The following is a 22,688-nucleotide window of genomic DNA, read 5'->3' as shown; positions in this document are numbered from 1 at the left end:
AGAATCTGCCTGCCAATGCAGGGGACACGGGTTCGAGCCCTGGTCTGGGAAGATCCCACATGCCTTGGAGCAACTGGGCCCGTGAGCCACAACTACTGAGCCTGCGCGTCTGGAGCCTGTGCTCTGCAACAAGAGAGGCCGCGATAGTGAGAGGCCCGCGCACCGCGATGAAGAGTGGCCCCCGCTTGCCACAACTAGAGAAAGCCCTCGCACAGAAACGAAGACACAACACAGCCAAAAATAAATAAATAAATAAATAAAATTTTTAAAAATTAAGGAATTCCTTTAAAAAAAATAAAAATAAATTTAAAAAAATAAAATGGACAAAGGGCTTGACAAGGCAATCCACAAAGAAAACATGAGTTCTTAACATGAAATAAAAAGTTTAAATATACTAATAACCAAATATCTATGAAGTAAAATAGAGATTTACCATTTTTTTACTAATAGACTGGCAAATTTTTTAAAATTATAATATCCACAAATTGATTAAATGTGACAAAGCAAGTACTCTCATTTAGAAATATAAACAGCATGTGAGTTCTGCAGAGCAATTTGTAAATGTCCTTTGACCCAGAAGTTCTTTCTACTTCTAGCAACTTCTTCTAAGCAAATAACGATGATATACAAGATTTAGCTACAAGGCTCTTCATCACAAAGTTGTTTAAAATGACTAACAAAACAATCTTAAATATTCATCCAGGAACACAGAATCACGGTGAAGCCATCTAACAGAATTCTACACTGAAAAAAATAATAACATATATATATACACGTATATATATGTAATTATGTATATATATACATATGTATATATACGTATAATTATTGGAAAATGGAACAATATTCATGATTCACTAATAAACAAAGGAAAGGTTATAAAACATCATGCAGTGTATAAACACAATTTATGTTGGGCATGTGCACATAAGATTGAGAGGATATTCATCACAATACTGACTACGGTTATGGGATTCCAAGTGGCTTTTATTCTTTTCTCTGGATTCTAAATCTTCAATAAATAAGAATAACTTTTGCAAAAAACAGTGAATATAACTTCTTAAAAATAACTTCCAAAAAAGCAGACAGCAGCCAATAATATTTTATGTACAAAGCAAGTGACTGTCCCCCAGACCTACTTGGTACCAGGCACACAATACAACCAGCCATTCCATCCTCAGATCCCAAGACAGGAATAAGAGTAGATCAGGATGGGCAGAATGCCTAGTCTCACACCACAGTATAACTCTGTGTCCTATTACTCAGGTTGGAAAACACTAGACTTGAACAGCCCACTACAACTTAGGAAATATGAGATGGGATCTCCTCCACTTGTACAACTCCCTCCACATTGCCAAGACAGCAGCTCAAAAAATGGTATGCAGGGTGGGGTGAGAGCTGTCTGCAGTGCAAAAAAATACATGCCAATGTATGCAAAATGGTATGAACCCAGTGGAGAGCAATTTACAATCTTGATAAAAATTATTTTTAAAAAATTATAAATGCACTTATCTTTTAACCCAACAACCTTGGGAATTTATCCAACCTTGTACATATGAGATTATACAAAGAAGCACTGTTTGCAGTGATAATAGCATGGAAACAAATAATATATCCATGAATATGGAGACTGGTTAAGTAAACCATGGTACAGAACACACTGGCGCTCTAATAAATACATACATACATACATGTACACACACACACACAAGAATAAGGAAATATTCCAGGTCCTAATACAGAAAGAGAGGAGGAAATACTGTAAAATGAAAAAAGCAAGTACAGAATAGTATATAGAGTATGCTACATTTTGTATAAAAATAGAGAAGAATATATACTTGTGTTTAATTGTATCTGGACACAAGAAATGCATAAAAGAGGTTATTTAAGGGGGCAGGGAAGGAAGCTGACAGTGACAAAAACAGGAGCAAGCCTTTCAATTTGTTCTAAGTTATACTGGTTTACTTTCTGAAGCATGTGAATACAGTACCCATGTCAAACAAAATATCAACAACGACAACACCAATAACAATAATAATAATGAAAAGTTAAAAATGCTTACCAATAAAGCCTTGGTAAGAGGCAAATTTGCCACCACAGAGTGAGAAGCATCAGAGCTGAGCAACAGATTACACAGGAATTCTCTTCTGCCTCCATTGGAAAGAGAGAAGAGGTGAAACCATTTACAGATCACCTATCACAGGAAAGTTTTCTGCATATGTTATCTCATTAATATTCAAATTAACCCTAGTTAAGTATAACCAGCCTCATTTCTGCAAATAAGTAAATGGTGGTACATAGTAAATGGCAAGCCATTAGGTCACATGTCCAAAGTCACAGGGCTATGACTGAAACTCATGCTCTTACCTGCTGAAACTCTCAAAGAAAAAATATTTAAGTCTCAGTAAAAATAAAAATCCTCTAAGTCAGTCGCTCACTCATAACCACACTTCCTTCTGCAGTGTTTCCTCTAAAACTGTTTACACCAGCGGTGCCCAACCTTTTTGGCACCAGGGACCGGTTTTGTGGAAGACAATTTTTCTACGGACTTGGGGTGGGGGATGGTTCAGGCCGTAATGCGAGCGATGGGAAGCGGCAGATGAAGCTTCACTTGCTCGCTGCTCACCTCCTGCTGCGCGGCCCGGTTCCTAACAGGCTGTGGACCAATATCGGTCCGTGGCCTGGGGACTGGGGACCCCTGCTCTACGCTAATAAAAGGATGATCTATATTTTCCAAATTAATGAGCTCCAAAAAAGTTAATTACTGAGAGCATTATCAGATGCATTTTTTTTCCTTCGTTGAGGATTAACTATGAAATGCATGCAAAATCACTGAATAATGAACTTCACAGGAATCGTAAATCATCTTTTGCAGTAAGATGATAAAAAATGATACTACCACGGAGGGAGGGAGGGAGGACAGAAATAGCAACTAACATTTATTGGGCACTTATATATACCAGTCACTGTTCTAAGTGCTTTGAATATAAGGACTCACCTAATTCTCATAAAACCCTATGAAATAGGTACTATTATTATATTCGTTTTACAGATGAGTAAACTGAGACACAGAAAGTTAAATAACCTGTCCACACAGACTGTCCAAACTCCACTGCCCATACTACTCCCCACCATACAATATTTCCAGGCTGCAACAACTGAGAATGAACAAGAGGACAGCTCTTCTCTAAAAAAATCAGTGAATGATTTGTAATCTTACGTATTTAATTGTGTAAGTTGTTTTATCCCAAGAAAAGGAGGCTTCAACTGACTGTCAAATGGATCAATAAGACAAAAAAGATTTAAACCCCCTGATTTCAGAGACTGGGTTACAATCCAAGCCAGAGATGAAACCTACAGAAAGGCAGTAAGGAGTGGGCGTGAAAAGGCAAAGAGCAGTGAGAACAGTATTTCTTTCTCAACTTCGTATGTGTTAAGTGAAAAGGTAGCTCCATGGTCATATATCTGGAAAACAGTTGACTGAGTAATATTCAATAGTTTCTTATTTTAGTTCTCCAAAAAAAGGATAAACTAAGCAACATCAAGCGATTCCCAAACTTATCTGAACATGAAATTCTTTACTCACAGAGCACCTTGAGGACAAACCATACTCAGGGAAGCTATTGGACTAAAAGGATATTCAAGAGTTAAAAATCTATCAAACTTGGTGACTAACAGTGCAGGAGAGATGAGTCAAAATAAGCCCCACAAAATGGCTTAGGTAACCAGTGAAGGTGATATGAGAGGGAGGTTAAGATAAAGGGCAGTTTTTTATGGAAAAAGGTGAACTTAGTTCACCTGTTTGACTTAAGAGTTCTGTAAAAAACTGCCAGTTCACAAAACAATTGAAACCAGCATCTCGAAGAGATATTTGTACATCCATATTCATAGCAGCATTATTCACAATAGCCAAAAGGTGGAAGCAACCCAAGTGTCCGTCGATGAACGGATAAACAAAATGTGGTACATACACTGAATAGAATATTATTCAATTTTAAAAAGGAAGGAAATTCTGACATATACTACAATGTGGATGAACCTTGAGAACATTACATCAAGTGAAATAAGTCAATCACAAAAGGATAAATACTGTGATTCCACTTAAATGAGCTACATAGAGTAGTCAAATTCATAGAGACAGAAAGTAGAATGGTGGTTGCGAAGGGCTGGGGGGAGGGGAGGATGGGGTGGAGGGGTGTTGTTTAATGGGTAGAGAGTTTCAGTTTTGCAAGATGAAAAGCGTTCTGGAGATAGGTTGCACAATGATGTGAATGTACTTAACACTACTGAACTGTAACTTAAAAATGATCCAGATGGTAAATTTTATGTTGTGTATTTTACCACAATTAGAAAAAAATTTTAACTGCCAATTCAAGACGTTGTTAGACATTTGCTGTCTCTATCTGTGTAGAAACCTCTCATCCCACGTGGTCCTGCTAGGACTACAGATCACAGTGTCCTGCCCTGACCCCTACTGATGACCCAGGTCTGACTCATCACTGTCCACCTACGTGACCAAGGGGTGACCCAAGCAAAAGTCCTTTGGAGAGATGTGACAAATGGAAGCCAGAAGAACACCACCTTGGGGTGGCCAGTTGTTCTCTTTTGAGCCATTTGGAGAAAACCTCACTGTGGCAAGAAATGAGACCAATGAAAGAAAAGCAGAACCACGTAGGACTCCTAAAGAGATCATGCCTCGACATCGCTGGAGCTCACAGATTCTCTTCCCCTACCCTTTAGAGGCTCCAGTTATCTGGGCCAATAAATCCCAACACCTTTCCTGTGCAAACCTCCTCCCCCCACAGCTCAAACACCAAAAGAGAATAGGGACATCCAAAAGAAAAGCAATTTCACTGAGCAATACGACCCTTTATACGAATTTTCTCTCCACAGTTCCTTTGAAATTTTATCTGCAGTATCACGTACTAGAACAGTAGTACACAGTTCCATAATTTAGTAAGTACAATTCCAAATTTAACACAATCTTTCCAGTTGGTAAATACATCATCGTGTTAGGCCAGAATATTTTTACATTTCTGAAGAAACAATAATAATTTTTAAAAAATTATCAATCTAAATCTATACTAGATTATACAGAGAGAGAGATATACAATGCATAAAATAGAAATAAATTTAGAAATACAAGTGTTTCTAAATTATCTGAAGTATAACATAAAAGAACACCTAAGCATTACCCTGAAAACTGAGGTTTTGGAGGAACATTCTAATACTTAAGTCAAAGAACAGAAGAATACACAGATAAGATCTTTTATCTGTGCCTTATTTGAAGAACTTTGCCCTTTCCAAGTTGTTCAACTCAATGCTCCGTAACTATAGGTTCCCTTGGTTTGGTTTTCACTAATAATTGACAAGGTCTAATTTTATTAAATACAAATCTAATCAATAATGTTTATGACTGCCTAGGTATAATGACTCTTTTGTGAACCAGGAGACATGGAGAAAGGAGCAAATAAAGGGAGAAGGAATGCTGCTAGCTCTGCAGACTTCGTCTGACTTAGGCAAAGAGGAGATCTAAAAAGCTGTCATGCTAGGAATTAATGTCAAACCAGTTTCATATCTGGAATCTTAAAGACTCACAGCATAAGGCTGCAGAGAGATGCCTGAAGCAAAATCTTAAAAGTAAACTGCGCTCCCTAGGGAGTGTAGTTATGAACTTGTTGTCACAAGTCTTTGCAAAGATAAGCTAGCCATGTTGATTTCACTGAAGCAGACCTGACCAATAAAATAACTTCACAACACTGGGAATACTATCCATGTGAAATCTTTACAACCACTCATCAGGAAATGATCCATCTTCTGAAACTGCTCTCTCTTTATAATGAAAGATTAGCAGCCAGCATTTTAATCATAAGGGGGGGTGGGGGGGAAGACCCTATTTTACTTGGAAGGGTTTTAAAGGTTCAATGCTGCACACCTGGTAAACACAAAAATGACAAAGCCTGTCTCTTCCCCAGGATTATCTTCCAGCTATATAAGGTGGCTTCCATCTCACACCTCCAGAGCAAATCTTAGAATCTGGCAGCCCAGAATGTTTACAGTGCTCAGGGGAAGATCTAACTGTTAGAAGCACTGCTCAGGCATCCCACAGTCCCCAGGACCATTTATTTGTCAAGAAACCTACAGAACTTACTGTCCTAGAAAACCAACTGGGCAGATTTATGATATTTCTGTTAAAATACAGTGTGTGCTTTTTAAATCATGGCATAAATAATACCCAAAATCTTAAAATGTGAATAACTTTCAGACAACAATACCATTTACAGTCTCCTAATGGAAATAATCAGAAAATTCAAAAAAAGAAAAAAAAATGGAGGCACAAAGATGTCTATAACAGGATTATTTATAGTAGGAAAAACAAATAATATATATGCAACAGATTAAAGGGTTAGGTAAGCAAACTTTCATTCATCCACACCATGTACCATAAAAAGCTGTCACCTTAACCAAAAGTTATTACCTCATAGGGGTAAAATTATGAGAAGTCACTTGGTGAACAAACCAGATTACAGCACTATGTTCTATGATCTCCTTGGAAATTTTTTAACTTATAGTTCCATATATGCATGAAACAAAGTCTGAAACAATAGACACTAAAATATTAACAAAAATGTTTATGAGTGACATCTTAGAATTATTTATTTCTCATTTTCATATAATGCAAATACGTTATTTCTTTAAAATGTTAAATAAATTTTTAAAGAATTCAGCATTAGCCATAGCAAATTTCTAATGACTGCCTCGTAAGGGCCAATATTAGGCTTACATCCTGACTTCTCTAAAAGTAAATGCAAGAATGGCTAACAGTATTCTATATGAAACTACTTTTTGAACATAGCTTGGATAAATTATCTAAAATTAATTCAAAAATAACTCTTCAGAGAAGCAACTAAAAATGCAAGGGCCTAATGTCTCCAGAAAGGAAACACAATACAGATCAATGGAGATCCCATAAAATATGTATCTTTCTTGTATAAAATTAAAAAGTTACAATTAGTTTTAATTCACAGCCTGAAGCTTTTTAATGACTAAAGAAAAAGGTAAAAGGAAAAGAAGAAATAAAAACCTTTCCCTCCTCAGAGGCCCAAGTCAGGGTTAGCAGATTGTCTGCTTTGAGGCACCCTGTTTCAGTCATAAATACCTTGACCGAATTACTTCCCAGGCTTCATTCCCACGGTGAGAATGTGCTGAGAGCAGGCGCCGCTGCAAGAACAAGACAAAGACAGGTGCATGTGGTATGTGGGCAGGGCCTTGAGTGTGACCAGAGGCAGCAGGCCTGAAGACGAGGCCTCCAGGAGGCTCTGTGAAACCAGGTGGCAGCAGAGGCACCCGTGGGCAGCTGGACTTGAGCAGACTGTAAGAGGGGAGGCATTACAGGCTGTGCAGTTCCCCAAAACCAGTCAAGAGCAGTGCAGCCACGGGGCACAGTGGGTGAGTACAGGGCTTGGGGCTAACTCAAAATCACTTCACCTCTCTGAATCTCAGTTGCCTGAAGTCTCAAATGAAAGTTATACAAGAGAGCACCTTTTTATCTGTAATGACCTCTCAACACTTTGTTTTTGCTGTTCTTAATATAACTGTTACCTCCATTAAGGTCTAATTAGATTAGGGGTGCTATGTCAAGTGGTTTTTCTCTTGACAAAAGGAAAAACACAAAAAAAGAAATGCCAGCCAAACAATCAAATAGGTCTTCCACAAGACAAACCCACAGTTAGTGTCTGTGCCTGGCACTCATGTGATCAATACTACTCTATTACTGACCAGCTGCTCACTAGCAGGCACAAGCTGACTAGGACTAGAAGAATAAATAAGAGGGACTTGGTCCCTGACCTCTGCAAACTCCAGTGTGGCAAGGGCCGAAAACAACAGTTTGCCATCTCTTCTCCCACGAGATACTGCCCTTCATAATATCCAAGGTAATGACTGGACCCTACATAATCCTAATTTCTCTCAGACAATTTCCAAATCTCCTACCCACAAATACATCTTAGACGTCTCAGAACTATTTGAACAAATGGGTACATATTTAGTTACCTAAGTTCTACATCTGACTACCTTCCGTATCATTTATGACTCAATCACAAACTGAGCATGATGCTAAAGTGGTGGCCCACAGAGGTCTTGGGTGAGTCACTAAGTGCTCTGACTCTTAGTTTTCTCTGTTGTAAAACTGGGGAAGGAAGTGTCCCTGGGAGGCTTTGCTTTCTTCAAACTTTTAAAATTATTATAAGATGTTATGGTCATTGTGTAGCTACAAACCCTTAAACAGCACTTACTAGATAATGTCTATAAACTTAGAACTAAATATGCTGGCATTTCATAGCAGACCTGTCTCCATGATCTCTTAAAACCATTAGAGCTATCAGTTCTAACCTAAGAAAAGTAAACAAGACTCCGAGCCAAGAAGGAACTCGTTTGACTGCTTTCCTTGCCTCCCAATAATCAAAGCAATATTCTCAGAAGTGTCTGGCTCCCAAATACCTGTAAATGTCTTAATTCGGCCAAGCATAAGCAGTATTTTCATATGATTGGTAGCTGCATGGCAATATTCCTCGTTCAATGTTGCCTGACGTTCCATCGATTTTTTTCTTACTGAAATATATCTAGCTACAGAAAAGTATAAAAAACCATTGATTTTTTAAAGAGGACTAAATAGGTCTCCTCACTGGATCCCTACTATGTGGCAAACACAATGGTAGTGGTTGGTGATACAAAGGTCAGCCACAGATGAGGAGAGACAACTAAGCGAATTAGTGCAATAATGTGTATACCATTCCATAACGTGTCTGGTTCAAGAATGACACATAAGCCTTTAAAGTATATCAACGAAGGTAATATACTCCAACAACTACACTGGTAGTCTTGAGTTTATAAACAGTTGGGCCTTTTTAAAAATTCATTCCCAGTTGGTTGTTTGATATCTGGAGCACATTTTCCCCCAATACACACTACTATAAATGTGGTTAGGTTTCCAAGCCAACACACAAAAGACCAATTTAACACAAAGTATCTGAAACACTATACAGCTGCCCTAGCAAATGAGCAGAAAATATTACTGCAGCCAACGAGAATCATGAGTGATCTTGTCATCTGAAAGCTGGAGTTTGAGGGAAAGCCAAGTGTACATTAATAAGGGGTGCAGATGGAGTGGCGAGGAGGTGCCTATAGTTTTAGGGCAACTAAGCTCAGGGATTTTGAGACCAAGGGCCAGGTAAGCCTGGCCTAACTCAAATCCAAGTTCCCCCAGTTAAAAGCTGGGTGCCTTTAAACATGTTATTCAACCATTCTAAGCCTCAGTTTATTAATCTGAATGACTGGCACAGAATAAGCATTCCATAAACAATACTTTACATACATTTTTTTCATTTGCTTGAGATTACACAACTTTCATCTTCCTTGGAATAAAAGTATCCTGAACATATAGCTGGGATTTTCAGTCACTATTAGAAAATGTTTGGGGTTTCACATAAAACAAAAACAGATTTTTTTAAGTGTCTAGGCAAGAAAAGTACAAAGAAGGGGATTGATGAAAGTGCATTACACATGAGAAAAGGGTAGCATGAACTAAAATGCAGTAACCAGGAAGAGACTGAAGACAGAGGGAAAAGACAGGTATATGATGTATGGAGGACTCTCCTGATCAGAGAAGATATGAGAGGGAATCTCAGGGACTTTCCAGATGACTTACTGGCTGTCTATACAATGAGAAGATGGGAGGATAACAAATAATAACAGTGGCAAACCCTTATAGGATGTTGGTATACAAATATACACACTTGCTCGTTTAATCCTTACAACCCTATAAGGTAGTGGTATTATCCTCATTTTGCAGTTGAGAAAACTGAGGTTGAAAAACGTGCTAGTAAAATAAACTCAGCTTGTAAAATAAAGCAGGATTCAAACCCACAGATGCTGGTTCCAGATTTGGGAGTCCGAACCACTATCTTATACTGATGCTTTTGTAGTAGTGGGAACCCAGCTATTTGCATAAGTGGGCTTCCTGCATCAGAAGTTCATAACTTGAATAATATGTATCTATCAAGTCCCCACTTATAAACACATAAACGTTACATAACATTACATTTACATACTTTCTGGCAATGTTCAATATTTGGGATGGGGGTGGGTAACTAACATTTATTAAATGCTACTGAATCTCAGGCACTGTCTGAAACAGTGTTCTACCTCATTTAACCTTCACAAAACCACCTTGGTGATAGGTTCTATTAAATCCACTTTACAGTTGAGAAAAACTGAGGATCAATTATGAGCCCAAAATCACAGAGCTAGTGTCAGAGGAAAGCCTAAGACCGGCTCCTCCTGGTTCTAAGTGCAGAGTGCTTTTCATAACACATCTAGTATACTCAGATCCAAACAGGTAATCGTGGGACATGTTACATAATAACCAGGTAATATAAAATAACAGTAAATCAAGTTCGATATTAAAATATCAAAGATATTTCACAGGAAAATACTATATTATCTTTAGGACAGCTAAATTAACCCAATTACCCGTCTCACCTCCCACCCCCTCATCCCTGTCAAAAAAAAAAAAAATTCCTTTCAGATCCTCTTTATTACTTAGCACCTAACAATATCAAATACAACATAGGTGGCTGGAGACACTTCTCCAAAAGCCTAAAACTGCTTCAGAAGCATTAGGTTGGAAAACAGGATAGGAACGCGTTCCATGGGTTCTCATTTAAATGCCAATGTCAGAAATAAAAGGGAGGGGGGACAACTAACAAGACAATAGAAAGAAGGCTTTTTTAAGAGTTGAAGGGTTTTCCAATTAGATCTCAGTAAAGCTGGGGGACAGTGGAAGAGTAGAAAGTTTTTTGTTTTGTTTTGTTTTGTTTTGTTTTTAATGAGAGCGCTGCAAATTTGACTTCCAGCTCTGCCATTTATTAGCTTTGTTTGCTCATCTGGAAAATGATGCCATTAAGATCCAACTCTCTGGCTATTAAAAGATTAAATTAAATATCAAATACAAAGCATGTAAACAGCTGACGTAGTAAAAGCTGCCTAATCTTGAGTCTCATCCTCTTGCTCCCTCTCCTTCCCATTTGACAAGATGTGCTACACACCCCACAAACCTGGGAGCTACCCCAAGCACAAGTTCACCAAAAGATTGAGAAAGTGCTTTTCTCATTTTCCACCAAACCCACATCATGATTCCCATATTGCCCCAGAGCCTTTTTGCCTGCTTCTTTCAAGATATTTACCATCTTGGTGTCACCTCAGGTTGGGTAAACCAAGGGCCTAGTATTTATTATTTAAATTTCTATTTCTCACCAAAATATAAGTTGGGGCTACTCATATAAATATATAAGACTTACACAACAGAACCATTCATTAAAAGGAGGACTTAATACATGTGAAAAGTGATCTGGTGGGAGACTGAGGCAGGGAGATCACTGTAAGAAAAATGAATAGCAACCTAAAATAAGCAAATAACTTGGCCTCGAGTTTTCAGGCAAGGAAACATTATGATTTACAGAACAGTCTTTCTCTTTTTCTTTTTTATAAAAGGAAACATATCAATTCCTGAAGAGGAACATCAAAAATTTGCCTTAACTTATTTATTTAAGCCACTGACAGGACGAAGAATACCACCATAGTCTTCCAAAATACTTGGTGATCATTCACAAAACTGTACTACTTTATATAAGAATCAAGGATTTAATCTGGCCAAACTCCTTCTAGTAAAAATGTTCCCACTTTGAACCTCTACAAATTGTCTACACAAGATTTAGCATCTACTCAATAATAACCCATGTATCTTCTGTGAAAGGGGATATTACAATGAATAAGTCCCTGTCCTCAAGAACCTTGGGACTGCACAGTGGAGGGAAGTCTACAAAGGAACTGAAGCACAAGGCAGAACACAATGCCCTAGAAAAGAGGACCACACACCACTGAAGCACTAAGTATACACATGCCTCTTGTTGGGGGTTGGGGCGGAGAGAACAGGGACATCTGAAGGGGCCTTGAAAGTTACAGAATTGTGACAGATAGAGAGCATGAGGCACGGGCAAAGTCCGTGGAGGAGGAGGAGGAGGCAGAAAAATATGAGGAATGTCTGAGGCACAAATGCAAAATAGTGAACAATCTATTTTGGCACAGAAGAAGAGAAATGGGAGAATAAGCTGAAAAGTTGAAATCTTATGACAAGGAGCCTGGAATACTACAGTAAGGTGGAATTTGGACTGTTTTCTGCAGGCAACGCAGGGCTTCCAAAGGCTGCGGTCAGGGAAATTCTGTGACCTGAGTCAAGCTGCAGGAAGATTATCCAACGTCTGTATGGAGGACAGACTGGAGGGAAAGGCTGGAAGCAGGGAGACTAGGCTGGAGATTACTGTGATCCCCCAGGTAAAGAAAAGCTAGGTCAGAGGCAGGGAATGGCGAGAAGACAAAGAAGCCACACACTGGGAGGGAGCACTCAGAGGGCCTGGCAGACTGCTGGATTGGGGGCGGAGGTGGCGCGGGAGGGACGCAGCAGGGTGAGAAACCAAGATGACCTAAGGCAGGGGTCAGCAAACTTGGGCCCACATGCCAAATCTGGCCTCTTGCCTGTTTTGTACAGCCAAGAAGCTGTACAAATTTTTACATTTTTAAGTGGTTGGGAAAAAAATAATATTCTGTGACAAGTGGAAACTCGAATGTCAACATCCGTACGTAAAGTTCTCCTGGAACACAGCCACACTTGTTGGTTTACATGTTGTCAATGTCTGCTTTAGTTCTGCAGTGGCAGAACTGTGGAGTTGTCACAGAGTGGCATGATCCTCAAAGCCGAAAATATTTACTGTCTTCCTCTCTACAGGAAAAGTTTTCTGACCACTGGTTTTGAGGGTGGTGAACAGAGGTAGTACTAAGAAGAACAGAGGAATCATCCACTGGGTTGGCTGGGTCAGAAAAAGAGATGATATTAATTCTGGAGCAGTTAAATGGGAGGTGTCAACAAGACATGCAGGTAAGGGAGCCCAGAATGAAATGGAAAGATCATCCCACCGTGGGGCCTAGGCGCCTGCTGCTCCCTGCCTGGTACTCTTCCTCCAGGTCATGGCATGAGCTGGCTCCTGCTCATCATCCATCCTTCAGGTCTGAGCCCAAATGTCATCTCCTGAGAGGTAGCCCCTCTCTCACCCACCTAAGCACTCTCTACCCATTACCGTACTGAATTTTCTTTATCGCACGTTAACGGCACCTATTTATCGCCATGTTTAACATCTTAGAATGTTGGCTCCTTAAGAACAGGGCCCTGCCTCTTGTTCCCCACTGTGTCCCCAGTGCCTTGGCCAGTGCCTAAAGCTGCTCAGCCGGTATTTGGGGAGGTAGGGAGCGGAGAAGAAGGAATATGAATAAAAGGGACAACTGGAGCACAGGTGAAAGCAGGTCATCTGCACAGTTCTAGGAATAAATAAGATCTGCCGTTCTCAGAACCTTTAGGAAAGTCTGTATCGGGGGCAGGCGAGAGAGGAGAGGAAGAGAAGACACCAAAGAGAAGAGAGCAAAGACACAGACAGAAAGGAGAGAAGTATTGTGTCTCAGAAGCCAGACAGCAGTGGGGTGTGGGACATCTTTCAGAAAGGGGGTGTTTAGCAGCATCAAATGCTTTAGATAACAAGTGCAGAAAAAAGGCCTAAGTGTGACAGCAAAAAGTCACTGGTGACCTCAAAGAATAAGTCTCAAGTGTGTGGAGGTGGCAGTCAGGTTGCAAAGGGTTGAAGAATGAGTGAGTGGGAGGAAGTAAGGCTTTCAAGGCATTTGGTGGCAGAGTGGGCAGAGGTGCTCCGGGTGTGGTGGGGGGTGGGGGGGATCCTTCTGTTTTTCATACAGTGACTCAAGTCTGACCTCACCAGCCTGCCTCTCGGTCCTCACTGCTCCAGCTGCAGTATTGGTTCCACCTCAGATCCTTTGCGCACACTGTGAGCCCGCGCTAGCAGGCCCCTCACTCTCTTAGCCCAGCTAACTCCTTCACCCTTCAGATTCCAACGTAAAAAAAAAAATGTATCACAAAGACCCCCTCTTCTTACTGCCCCCCACCTCTGCTTTATACCAAACTAAGACATCTCTCCAGGTACTCAGCATAATTAAAACAAACAGTTGAATAACTGTTGAATTATTGTGTCTTCCAGTAGCAAGGAAGCTTCTGAGGGCAGAAACCAGGCCCGTCTTGTTCTCACATAATATGCAATCTACAGATAATTGTTACATAATGGAATGAACATGAAAACCTGAGAGCATTTTTATCTCAGCCAGTTTGTGCATCCCAAGTGGCCTACTTCCCAAATCCACATCAAGTAGGCTTACAATTTACGTTCAGGCCAGTCTGGCTTCCTCTGACCTCCCCTTCCTACTTCTGACCAACTGAGTGAAGGTCATTCTAAACAAGTAAAAAGATGGGGTGTTTTGGAGATAACACCAAACATCAAATGCTTTTGCCAATTAGGTAACTGATATACAGTGATTAGCAGACCTGCCTAAGGTTTTACAGATGGCTTTACCAGAACAAAATTGTTCAGAATATTAAATTTAGGCATTAAGCATCTTCCTTTTTTAAGTCTGTACTTTGTGAATTAGCCCTAAAATGGGTTTGCAGGTGTACCTGGCAAAACATCCAAACATCCAGTGCACTTCTTTACTGTATGAGTCACATCTGTCTGCCTCCCTGTGTGTGATCCATTAAACTAGTTTAATAACAAGATTTTTCACTCGGAAAATATACATTTGGCAGATTGTTTTCTCCCTATTTTTCTTCTGTCTTTTCTCTCACCATAACATAAAAGATTATTTTAAATTCTACTAATTGAAAAAATTGCTATAAATTACAGCCTTGCTACAGTTGAGATTAACTGTGCAAATACGCCTGCAGATATAATTGTGCTTAACTGAATGAACTGTTGTCAGTTCTAATACCCTTAAGCCCTTTGAAACACCATTAAAAACAAGAGTTGCATTAATTACAAATTGTTCTAATCTATTTCCACTTTATACATTCGAACTTGTCTGAATTAATGTACCTGAAATTAATAGACCTAAATTTATTCTTTTAAATACCTACAGGTCAGCCTGTTCACCATTTGAGCTGGACTTCCCTACCTACTGCACCCCCCCCACCCAATAAAAATTAGGGAGTTCTACTGTTATTTTCCTTCTCAAATAGGAAGACAAGGAAAAGAGACAGCTAACGTCTTTGGTATCAAAGCACATGTGATGAGACTATCATCAAGAGCTCTTTTCCAACGACATGACAACTACTGTTCTTGAGAATATGAATAAATGCAACGTAAACATTACTGAGAAAGAACTACAGATATATTCAAAATATGATTAGGAGGAAGGACCAACTTTCTGTACAATTTTATATTTGGGGTAAATCTTGTTTTAGGAGAATGCAACACATACATGGAAAAAGAAACTAATAAAACAGCATTCAGAGGAAACAACATATATTTAAGAGTTCTCTTACACTTTTATAATTCCTTAAACAGCAAAACTCCATAGCATGTTATCTGATTTATAAGATTTTAAATTTCCACACAACTCTGAAGACACCATTTTACAAACAGGTATGCCTGTGCCTTTCTGCCAACAGCTCACCACTCGCTAAGTAAACTGAATCAGGGAGAGCAACACAGTATTTTTATATTGACTTTCCCGAGAAGTCTAGTACATTCCTACCAAATTATATACCTTGGATGGCATTTAAAGTTAAATTAAAAACAACTTTGTTTCTCATTTTTTCTTAAAAATAACTTATCTACCACCTTGGTGCGGTCTGTATACTAAACTCTTCTAGATTTGAGAAACCGCTTTCTTTAGGTGCCTAAATGTTTTTGACTTATCCATTTCTAACTGAAGCCTTTGTAATGTAGAATGTATCAGCTACTCTGTTTTGCATTTAGTGGGTCACACTTCCCTACCATCTTAAAGCATTCCGAATATAATTTGAGCTCTTTGTTTTTAACACAAAGCATATTCACCAATAAGGAGGAAAAAAAAAAAAAAGAGAGCACGCGCTAACAAATGTTTAGCTCAAAACATGTACCTGGCACCATTCCAAAATCTTTAGGTGTATTTAGGTGTAGTCACTCAATCCTCAAAACAATCTTAGAGGTAGGTACTATCTTATCTTCATTTTATGGATAAGGAAACAGTCATAACTTGCTCATATTCTTACAGCTAGGATCAAACCAACAGTCCAGCTCCAGAGCTTCCAAAAACACAGATTATGAAAAACAAGACTAAAATACAGTAAATCAGTCTGTGTACCATCTAGAGGCATAATTTAGTTGACCTGATTTAGTCCCCCGCACCACCCCAACTGGTGGGTTCCAGCTGTTATCCCCTTCTCCGCAGATAGCCACAGCTCCCCTTTTTAAGTTTTGCAGAGGCAGCCTCCTCTTGCAGATCTCTCCAATCACTTTCCCTGGAGAGTGAAAGCTCCTTCTGTGAAGCAAAGACTCCTCACTGGGTTTTCCCGCTGAAGAAAACCTCTTCTTCAGGCCTGTCCTGTCGCAATCCTGACAGCAGCTTCTTACTCCACCCCCACCTCTGCACAACACTTGCACACCTCCCAAGCCCTCAGGTTGCCCTTTTCTGCTAGAGTCCAGAACTATCTGGCCTCATTTCCATTATGCTCCACAACTTGACCTCTTCTCTTCTTAATGGACTGGTCATTATCAACACCAATTACTGTACCGTACTGTACTGTGAAAGTGACACCTTCAATATGCTAGGGTATTTACGATGGCATTCGCCCCTCCACTAAATGGCCCCACCCAAGGTGCTTCACTTTTTGAGTTATGGCTCTGTTTTTCATAAACCTCTCCTCATTCACTTCCAATATAAAAATTAACACTGCCTGCCTCAGAGAATGTGCCTTCCTGTATTCATCCTCTTAACAATTCCCATCTCTTGCATTTTTTGTATTCAACCTCCTATTAACTTGAAAACCAGTTAGGTAGATTGTCTACAAATCCTTTATAAATTAAAAGCAAACCAAAAATAAGTTTTACTCTACCATAAGGAAAGCATATATAGACTTCATGACATCTATTTTGGCTCTAAGCATTTTCTATTTCCTAGTAGTCTTCTGAACAGTTGATAAGTGGTGGATAAGTAAGGAATATTTTCTGTGCTGGGGAGGATGAAGAGTTGCACAATGGTCAAATGAAGCTGACCCTTTATAGAACTGTCAGTGCTTCACAGCTGTTTCATTTTCTAATGATGTTATTCTTGAGCTCAAAAACAGTGAATGGCTTCCCATCTTCCCTGTTCATTCATTCAACACAGGTCACAGTCCCTGACCTCACACTGCTCACAGACTTGTGCAGTCTTCACAGTCTGGCCCCATCCTGAATGTCCAGCCCTACCTCCTTCTGCTGCCTCTCAGTACCCTGCTCTAGTCACAGTGGCTGCCGTGTATAACCTGCAACTGAGAAACTCTGAACAGGCTCAAGGGTCTTCCACTAGACTGTAAATTCTATAAAAGCAGGATTTTTGCCTCTTTTGTTCTGTTTATTCACTGCCTGAGACTCATAGCAGGAGCTCAAAAAGTATTTACTGAATGAATAAATGAATGAACAAAGTGCTGTGTGAATATTACTGGTAAGTAAATTCAGTTACCACAGATTAAAAATATCTGAACAAAGACCAGCTCTGTCTTCTGCCTAGAGTAGACTTAAAGAAATCTTCGTTTTGCTCTAAAGCAGGTCTTGCCTCAGGATCGGCAGTTTACTCACAGAGCACCAAGGAAAAAAATGTGCCCACTGCCAGCTGTTAAGAATCACAGATCATAAAACCTCAGAAGTAAATATACCACAGAAATGAACTTAAAGTTTTATGCTTTCTTGTTGCCTCAAACTGCCAAAAAAGCTGGTGCATTTCAGAGGAAAGAATACTCACAGGAAGTAGTTTCCTGCCCCAGAAACCCGGTCATTTCAACATGGCAGCTGTTTAAAACCTTAAAACCCCATGTTACCATAGGGTTTTCGAGACAGGAAGCAATAGTGGCACACCTAGCTGAATTCAGGGGAGAGCAAGAAGCAGAGAGAAAACAACATGCCAAACAAGAACACGGCTTGGAGGTTAGCCCGCAAAGTATAAAAATAGTGAACCAATTCTTCTAATGTCTCCTATAATGTAACTGCCCGTACATCATATTTATTAGAAAAGAGAAAATGAAGGGCATAGAAACGAACAGCACCTTTCTTGGTCACTACTGCCGCTTTTTTCATCGTTAACTCTTCTTCCAATATAAATGACTCTAACAGAAAAGAAATTGCTAAGAACGTGACTGTCCTTAAATGGAAAAGGGAGTAGACCATGGATGACTTTTCTCCTCTACTTTCTACTTTCCTCTATGTTCTAATTTTTTTACGAGTTTTCCCTCATTATAGTGAGAAAATAATCCTTATGTTTAAAAAAATAATACAGTTAAAAAATTTATGTTCTAATAATAACATAACTACATTAAATAATTCCTCTACCCAAAAAAATGAATAACAAAGAATTCAGTAACATCAAACCATCCAATCTTGGCATTCAACATACTGCCTCAACCCCTTTCCTCCTCAACGACCAGTATATATAACAATTCATCTATTTTTAAAAATTCATGTCTTACAGAGAACAGACTTGTGGTTGCCAAGGGGGAGGGGGATGGGGGAGGGAAGGACTGGGAGTTTAGAATTAGCAGATGTAAACTACTATATATAGCATGGATAAACAACAAGGTCCTACTGTATAGCACAGGGAACTATATTCAATATCCTGTGATAATCCATAATGGGAAAGAATATAAAAAAGCATGTCTCTATGTGTATCACTGAGTCACTTTGCTGCACAGCAGAAACTGGCACAGCACTGTAGATCAACTATACTTCAATTAAAAAAAAAAAGTCTTCACAATAGTTATAATTTGCATAGCACTTCAGTTTCCATCCATTATTTAGCTAATTTTTCCCAACAGCTTCGTGAGACGGTCAAGATAGATATTTTTATTTTCATTTTACAGATGAAGAAAATAGGGGCCTGAAGTGAAGCAGCTTGCCGTGACAGAAGCCAGGATCTTCTTGTTACCCACCTGGCATTCCAAAACAGGATTTCTCAAGACCAGCACTACTGACATTTTGAGCCAAATAATTCTTTGCTGTAGGCGGCTGCACCATGCATTGTAGGATGTTGAGCAGCATCCTTGGCCTCTACCCACTGGATGCCAGTAACACTGCCTCCTCTCAACCCCACCCCACCCCCAGAGTTCTAACAATCAAAAATGTCTCCATAAACCCCAAATATCTCCTTGGGTGCACAATCATACCCAGCTGAGGAACACTGGTCTAAAAGAATCTGCGAGGTTCTTTCTGGCATCTTTATTCTATGATAAGGCTCCACAGAACACTGGACCACCATAAGTCAGACCATCAGATGCTGCTTGCTCAGCAAGATTCAGTAATTAATCAATTCCCTATCCACTTAAAACAATTTTTTTAAATGTGGAAATGAACAAGAAAAACTTCCTTGTAAATACTCACATCTCAGATGATAAATCTTCTAAAAGCAATGACCCCATTAGAACATAATAAGTATATACATAATAAAGATATATAAAATAATGTGTGTGGGAGGAGGAAACACTCAACAAAGGAGTCAGAAAACAGACCTTGGTCTTTGTTAATAAACCTTATAAAATGGGCTTCCCTGGTGGCGCAGTGGTTGAGAGTCTGCCTGCCGGTGAAGGGGACACGGGTTCGAGCCCTGGTCTGGGAAGATCCCGCGCACCGCGGAGCAACTAGGCCCATGAGCCACAATTACTGAGCCTGCGCGTCTGGAGCCTGTGCTCCGCAACGAGAGGCTGCGATAGTGAGAGGCCCGCGCACCGCGATGAAGAGTGGCCCCCACTTGCCGCAACTGGAGAAAGCCCTCGCACAGAGGCGAAGACCCAACACAGCCATACATACATACATACATACATACATACATAAAATTTAAAGTAATAAGGAGGTACCACTTTAAAAAAAAAAAAAACCTTATTAATGCAGTTGTACCTTAGTGTCCACTCTGTTAAAATGGGTATAAACCTATACATTCTCAATACTTGCTTCAGCTGGGTTTCTGTCCAAATATATGTGTTACTTCCAGCTACTCAGAAGAAACTGAGTGATAACTTCAAAACATTATTAGAATCTGTGGTCTGCAGCTGAAACCACTAGTGTTTGTGAACCCAGAATCTAAACTGGCAGACCTCACTATCCCATTTAAAAGCACTCAGCTTAAATTTCTTCATGCCATTTAATGAGTCTCTTTTCCTGCAAAAGCAACTTTGCCCTCAAAATTCCTTACTTTCTACCAGCTTTTTAGCAAATGCTTGAATTGAAAACATTTTGCAAGCTAATTCCCCTTAACAACTTACATCTGTAAAAGGTAGATACCAATTGATCAGAAAGATAATTACAAGTACATATAGAGCATTAGCCAAATTGATATTAAGACTGACTAAATTACAACAAATTAAAATGTAGTTATATTTCGGGAAATGTTTGAATTATTTTATCTATGTATGTATTATTTATTCACCCTCTATCATCACTTCCCAATAATAATAAGCAATTAGTATACTGTGGAATAGGGAAACTAAACTGGCTTTATTCAACATGGAGTGTCACACTGCAATCCTAGTATTAAAAAAATACATTTTTGTAGCTATTTAGAGAAACTAAGATACGGTGTAAGTGCTTAGTTAATATGATATGCAAAGTTAAGAGGTTGTGACTATTCCTATTCATAACGTCCACAATCATGCAGGTATGATGTACTTGCGTCTTTAAATGTGATCTGGATCTATACATAGGAGACATTTTCTCCATATTACAATGCATATTGTACCCAAAGTGTCTGGTACCCTTGTAGCCTCCATTAACCTTCACCACAAAGTACAAAAGAACACATTGATCCTTCAATAAAAACGACTGCCTGGTCTTGAAAAACATCAGTCACCCAAAGCAAAACCCAGAAACAACACAAAATGGAGTTTTGGAAAGCGAGGAACAAAAATGTAATCAATATAAAATGTTCATCTTAAAAATTTTTTCCACTGTGTAAATGCCCATAACTCAAATCTTTTTTCTAAAAAAAAAAAAAAAAGCCAACAAACACTCCATGATCGTATCTAGTTGTTTCTGCATTATATCATCAGTTAACTATGTCAGGTTTTTAATGCTTTCCTCCCCTCAAAAAAGTAATAACAATTTTATACAGCTGTAAACTCCTGCCACTGAGAAAAAAGCCCTGGACTCTTAAAAAAAAAAAAAAGTCAACAGCATGTATCCAACCAGGGGCATTAAGACAGCTCACAGCCACGTATTAAGAGAAGTGGCACGGAGGACTGGATCCTCTTTCCCATGGACACACAAGAATTCGCAAAGAATATACAATCCAAAAAAACAAAAAAATGTGCACAAACACCTGGCAATAATCATACCCTTTATCTAGTCCCCTAGAGAAGTTCCTCGGTAAACACACATCCAAGGCGCCCACATCCCTGGAACCTAGGGGAGTGACTTGAGAGGGGTGTTTACTAGTCCTGCTAAAGCGACCTCTCCCTCTGATGCTTGGCGACCGCGTGCGGATGGGGTCTGAGGAATTACACATGGAGCCAGAGACCAGCCCCAGTTTCGGTTAACTAGTCCCTTTACAGTAGGACTCGCAATTCCCCGAGTGGCTCGCTCTCACTGTTCCTCTTCCTTGGCCATCTCGCCCAGTGAGCGTCTTTCATACTTTTCGCCCGCTACCTGGGGCCAGGGTCCCAACAGAACCTAAAAGGAAAGGGGGCGTCTCCTGAGTCCCCAGACGCCCCCCTGCCCCAAACAGGGCCCCAAATCCCAGAAACTTTCCCTCGCTGAGATGGCAAAGAAGTCAAATGGCTAAGACCCTCAGCATCCGTCCTGAGGCCTGAAAAATCCTCCTTCCGCTCCCCGGCAATTCTGTCAGAGGGCTGGCGGTCAAGTTCTCGGTGCAACAGCGAGGGACGTCAAACCTCAAGCCCGCGCCTGTATCTCAGGGTGGTATAAACAGGATGTCAGCGCGTCCCAGGCTTGTTTATGAAAACTTGGTGTGCGCTCTGGGGGAGGGGGCAGCGAGCCTTAACCTTTCCCCTTCGGGCCTGGGGCCCCCGGCCCCTGACCTCCCGGCACCGGCCGGCTCCGCTCAGCTGGAAATCCCCCGCCTTCCCCGCCCGCCCCCGCTCGCCCCCACCCTGCCCTGGCCCGGCCTGGCCCCCAGGTCCAGAGCCGCGCTCGAGGAGCGGCCCCGGGTGCGCGACGCGCGAGGCCCCAGAGCGGCGGCCGCGTCTCCCGCCAGCGCCGGGCTCCGCGCCCCTAGCCTCCGGGCGCCGCAGGCTTCTCTACCTCCACTCGGTGACACTCACCACTTCCGTGTGCGCCTGGGCCGGGGGGCTCCGGGTCACTGAGCGGGTCAGGGTCGGGCGGCCCGCTCCCTAAGCGGCCAGCCCCCCAGAGCCCCAGCGTACACGCGCCGGGGGCTGAGGAGGGGGCGCGGGGTGGGCTACCAGGGCTGGGGCGCTGGGCTCGGCAGTCAGCGGCTGCTAGCTACTCCGCGGCCGCCGCGGCCTGCGCTACCCGCCTCCCGCCTCGCCCCGCGGCTGGCCC

General features: G+C 40.7%; 1 protein-coding gene across 2 annotated transcripts in view; it reads right to left on the bottom strand.

The window, feature by feature from the left end:
• The window catches only part of JAK1 (Janus kinase 1), a 143,425-nt gene extending 120,737 nt beyond the window's left edge, over positions 1 to 22,688 (bottom strand). Inside the window, exon 1 of one of the 2 annotated variants that reach the window (XM_082453359.1) lies at positions 22,448 to 22,688. Coding sequence is in view for 1 of the 2 variants with exons in the window: in XM_082453360.1 (XP_082309486.1) it covers positions 2,063 to 2,112 (50 nt within the window). In the remaining variant the exon portion in view is untranslated. Of the gene's footprint in view, positions 1 to 2,062; positions 2,128 to 22,447 lie in introns of those variants that run through there. The other variant, XM_082453360.1, reaches the window with a different exon arrangement.

Source organism: Balaenoptera physalus (assembly GCF_965194825.1).
Source record: "Balaenoptera physalus genome assembly, chromosome: 1".
NCBI classification, from domain to species: domain Eukaryota; kingdom Metazoa; phylum Chordata; class Mammalia; order Artiodactyla; family Balaenopteridae; genus Balaenoptera; species Balaenoptera physalus.
The sequence above is the reverse complement of the archived record's forward strand: the minus strand, read 5'-3'. Positions and strand labels throughout refer to the sequence as shown.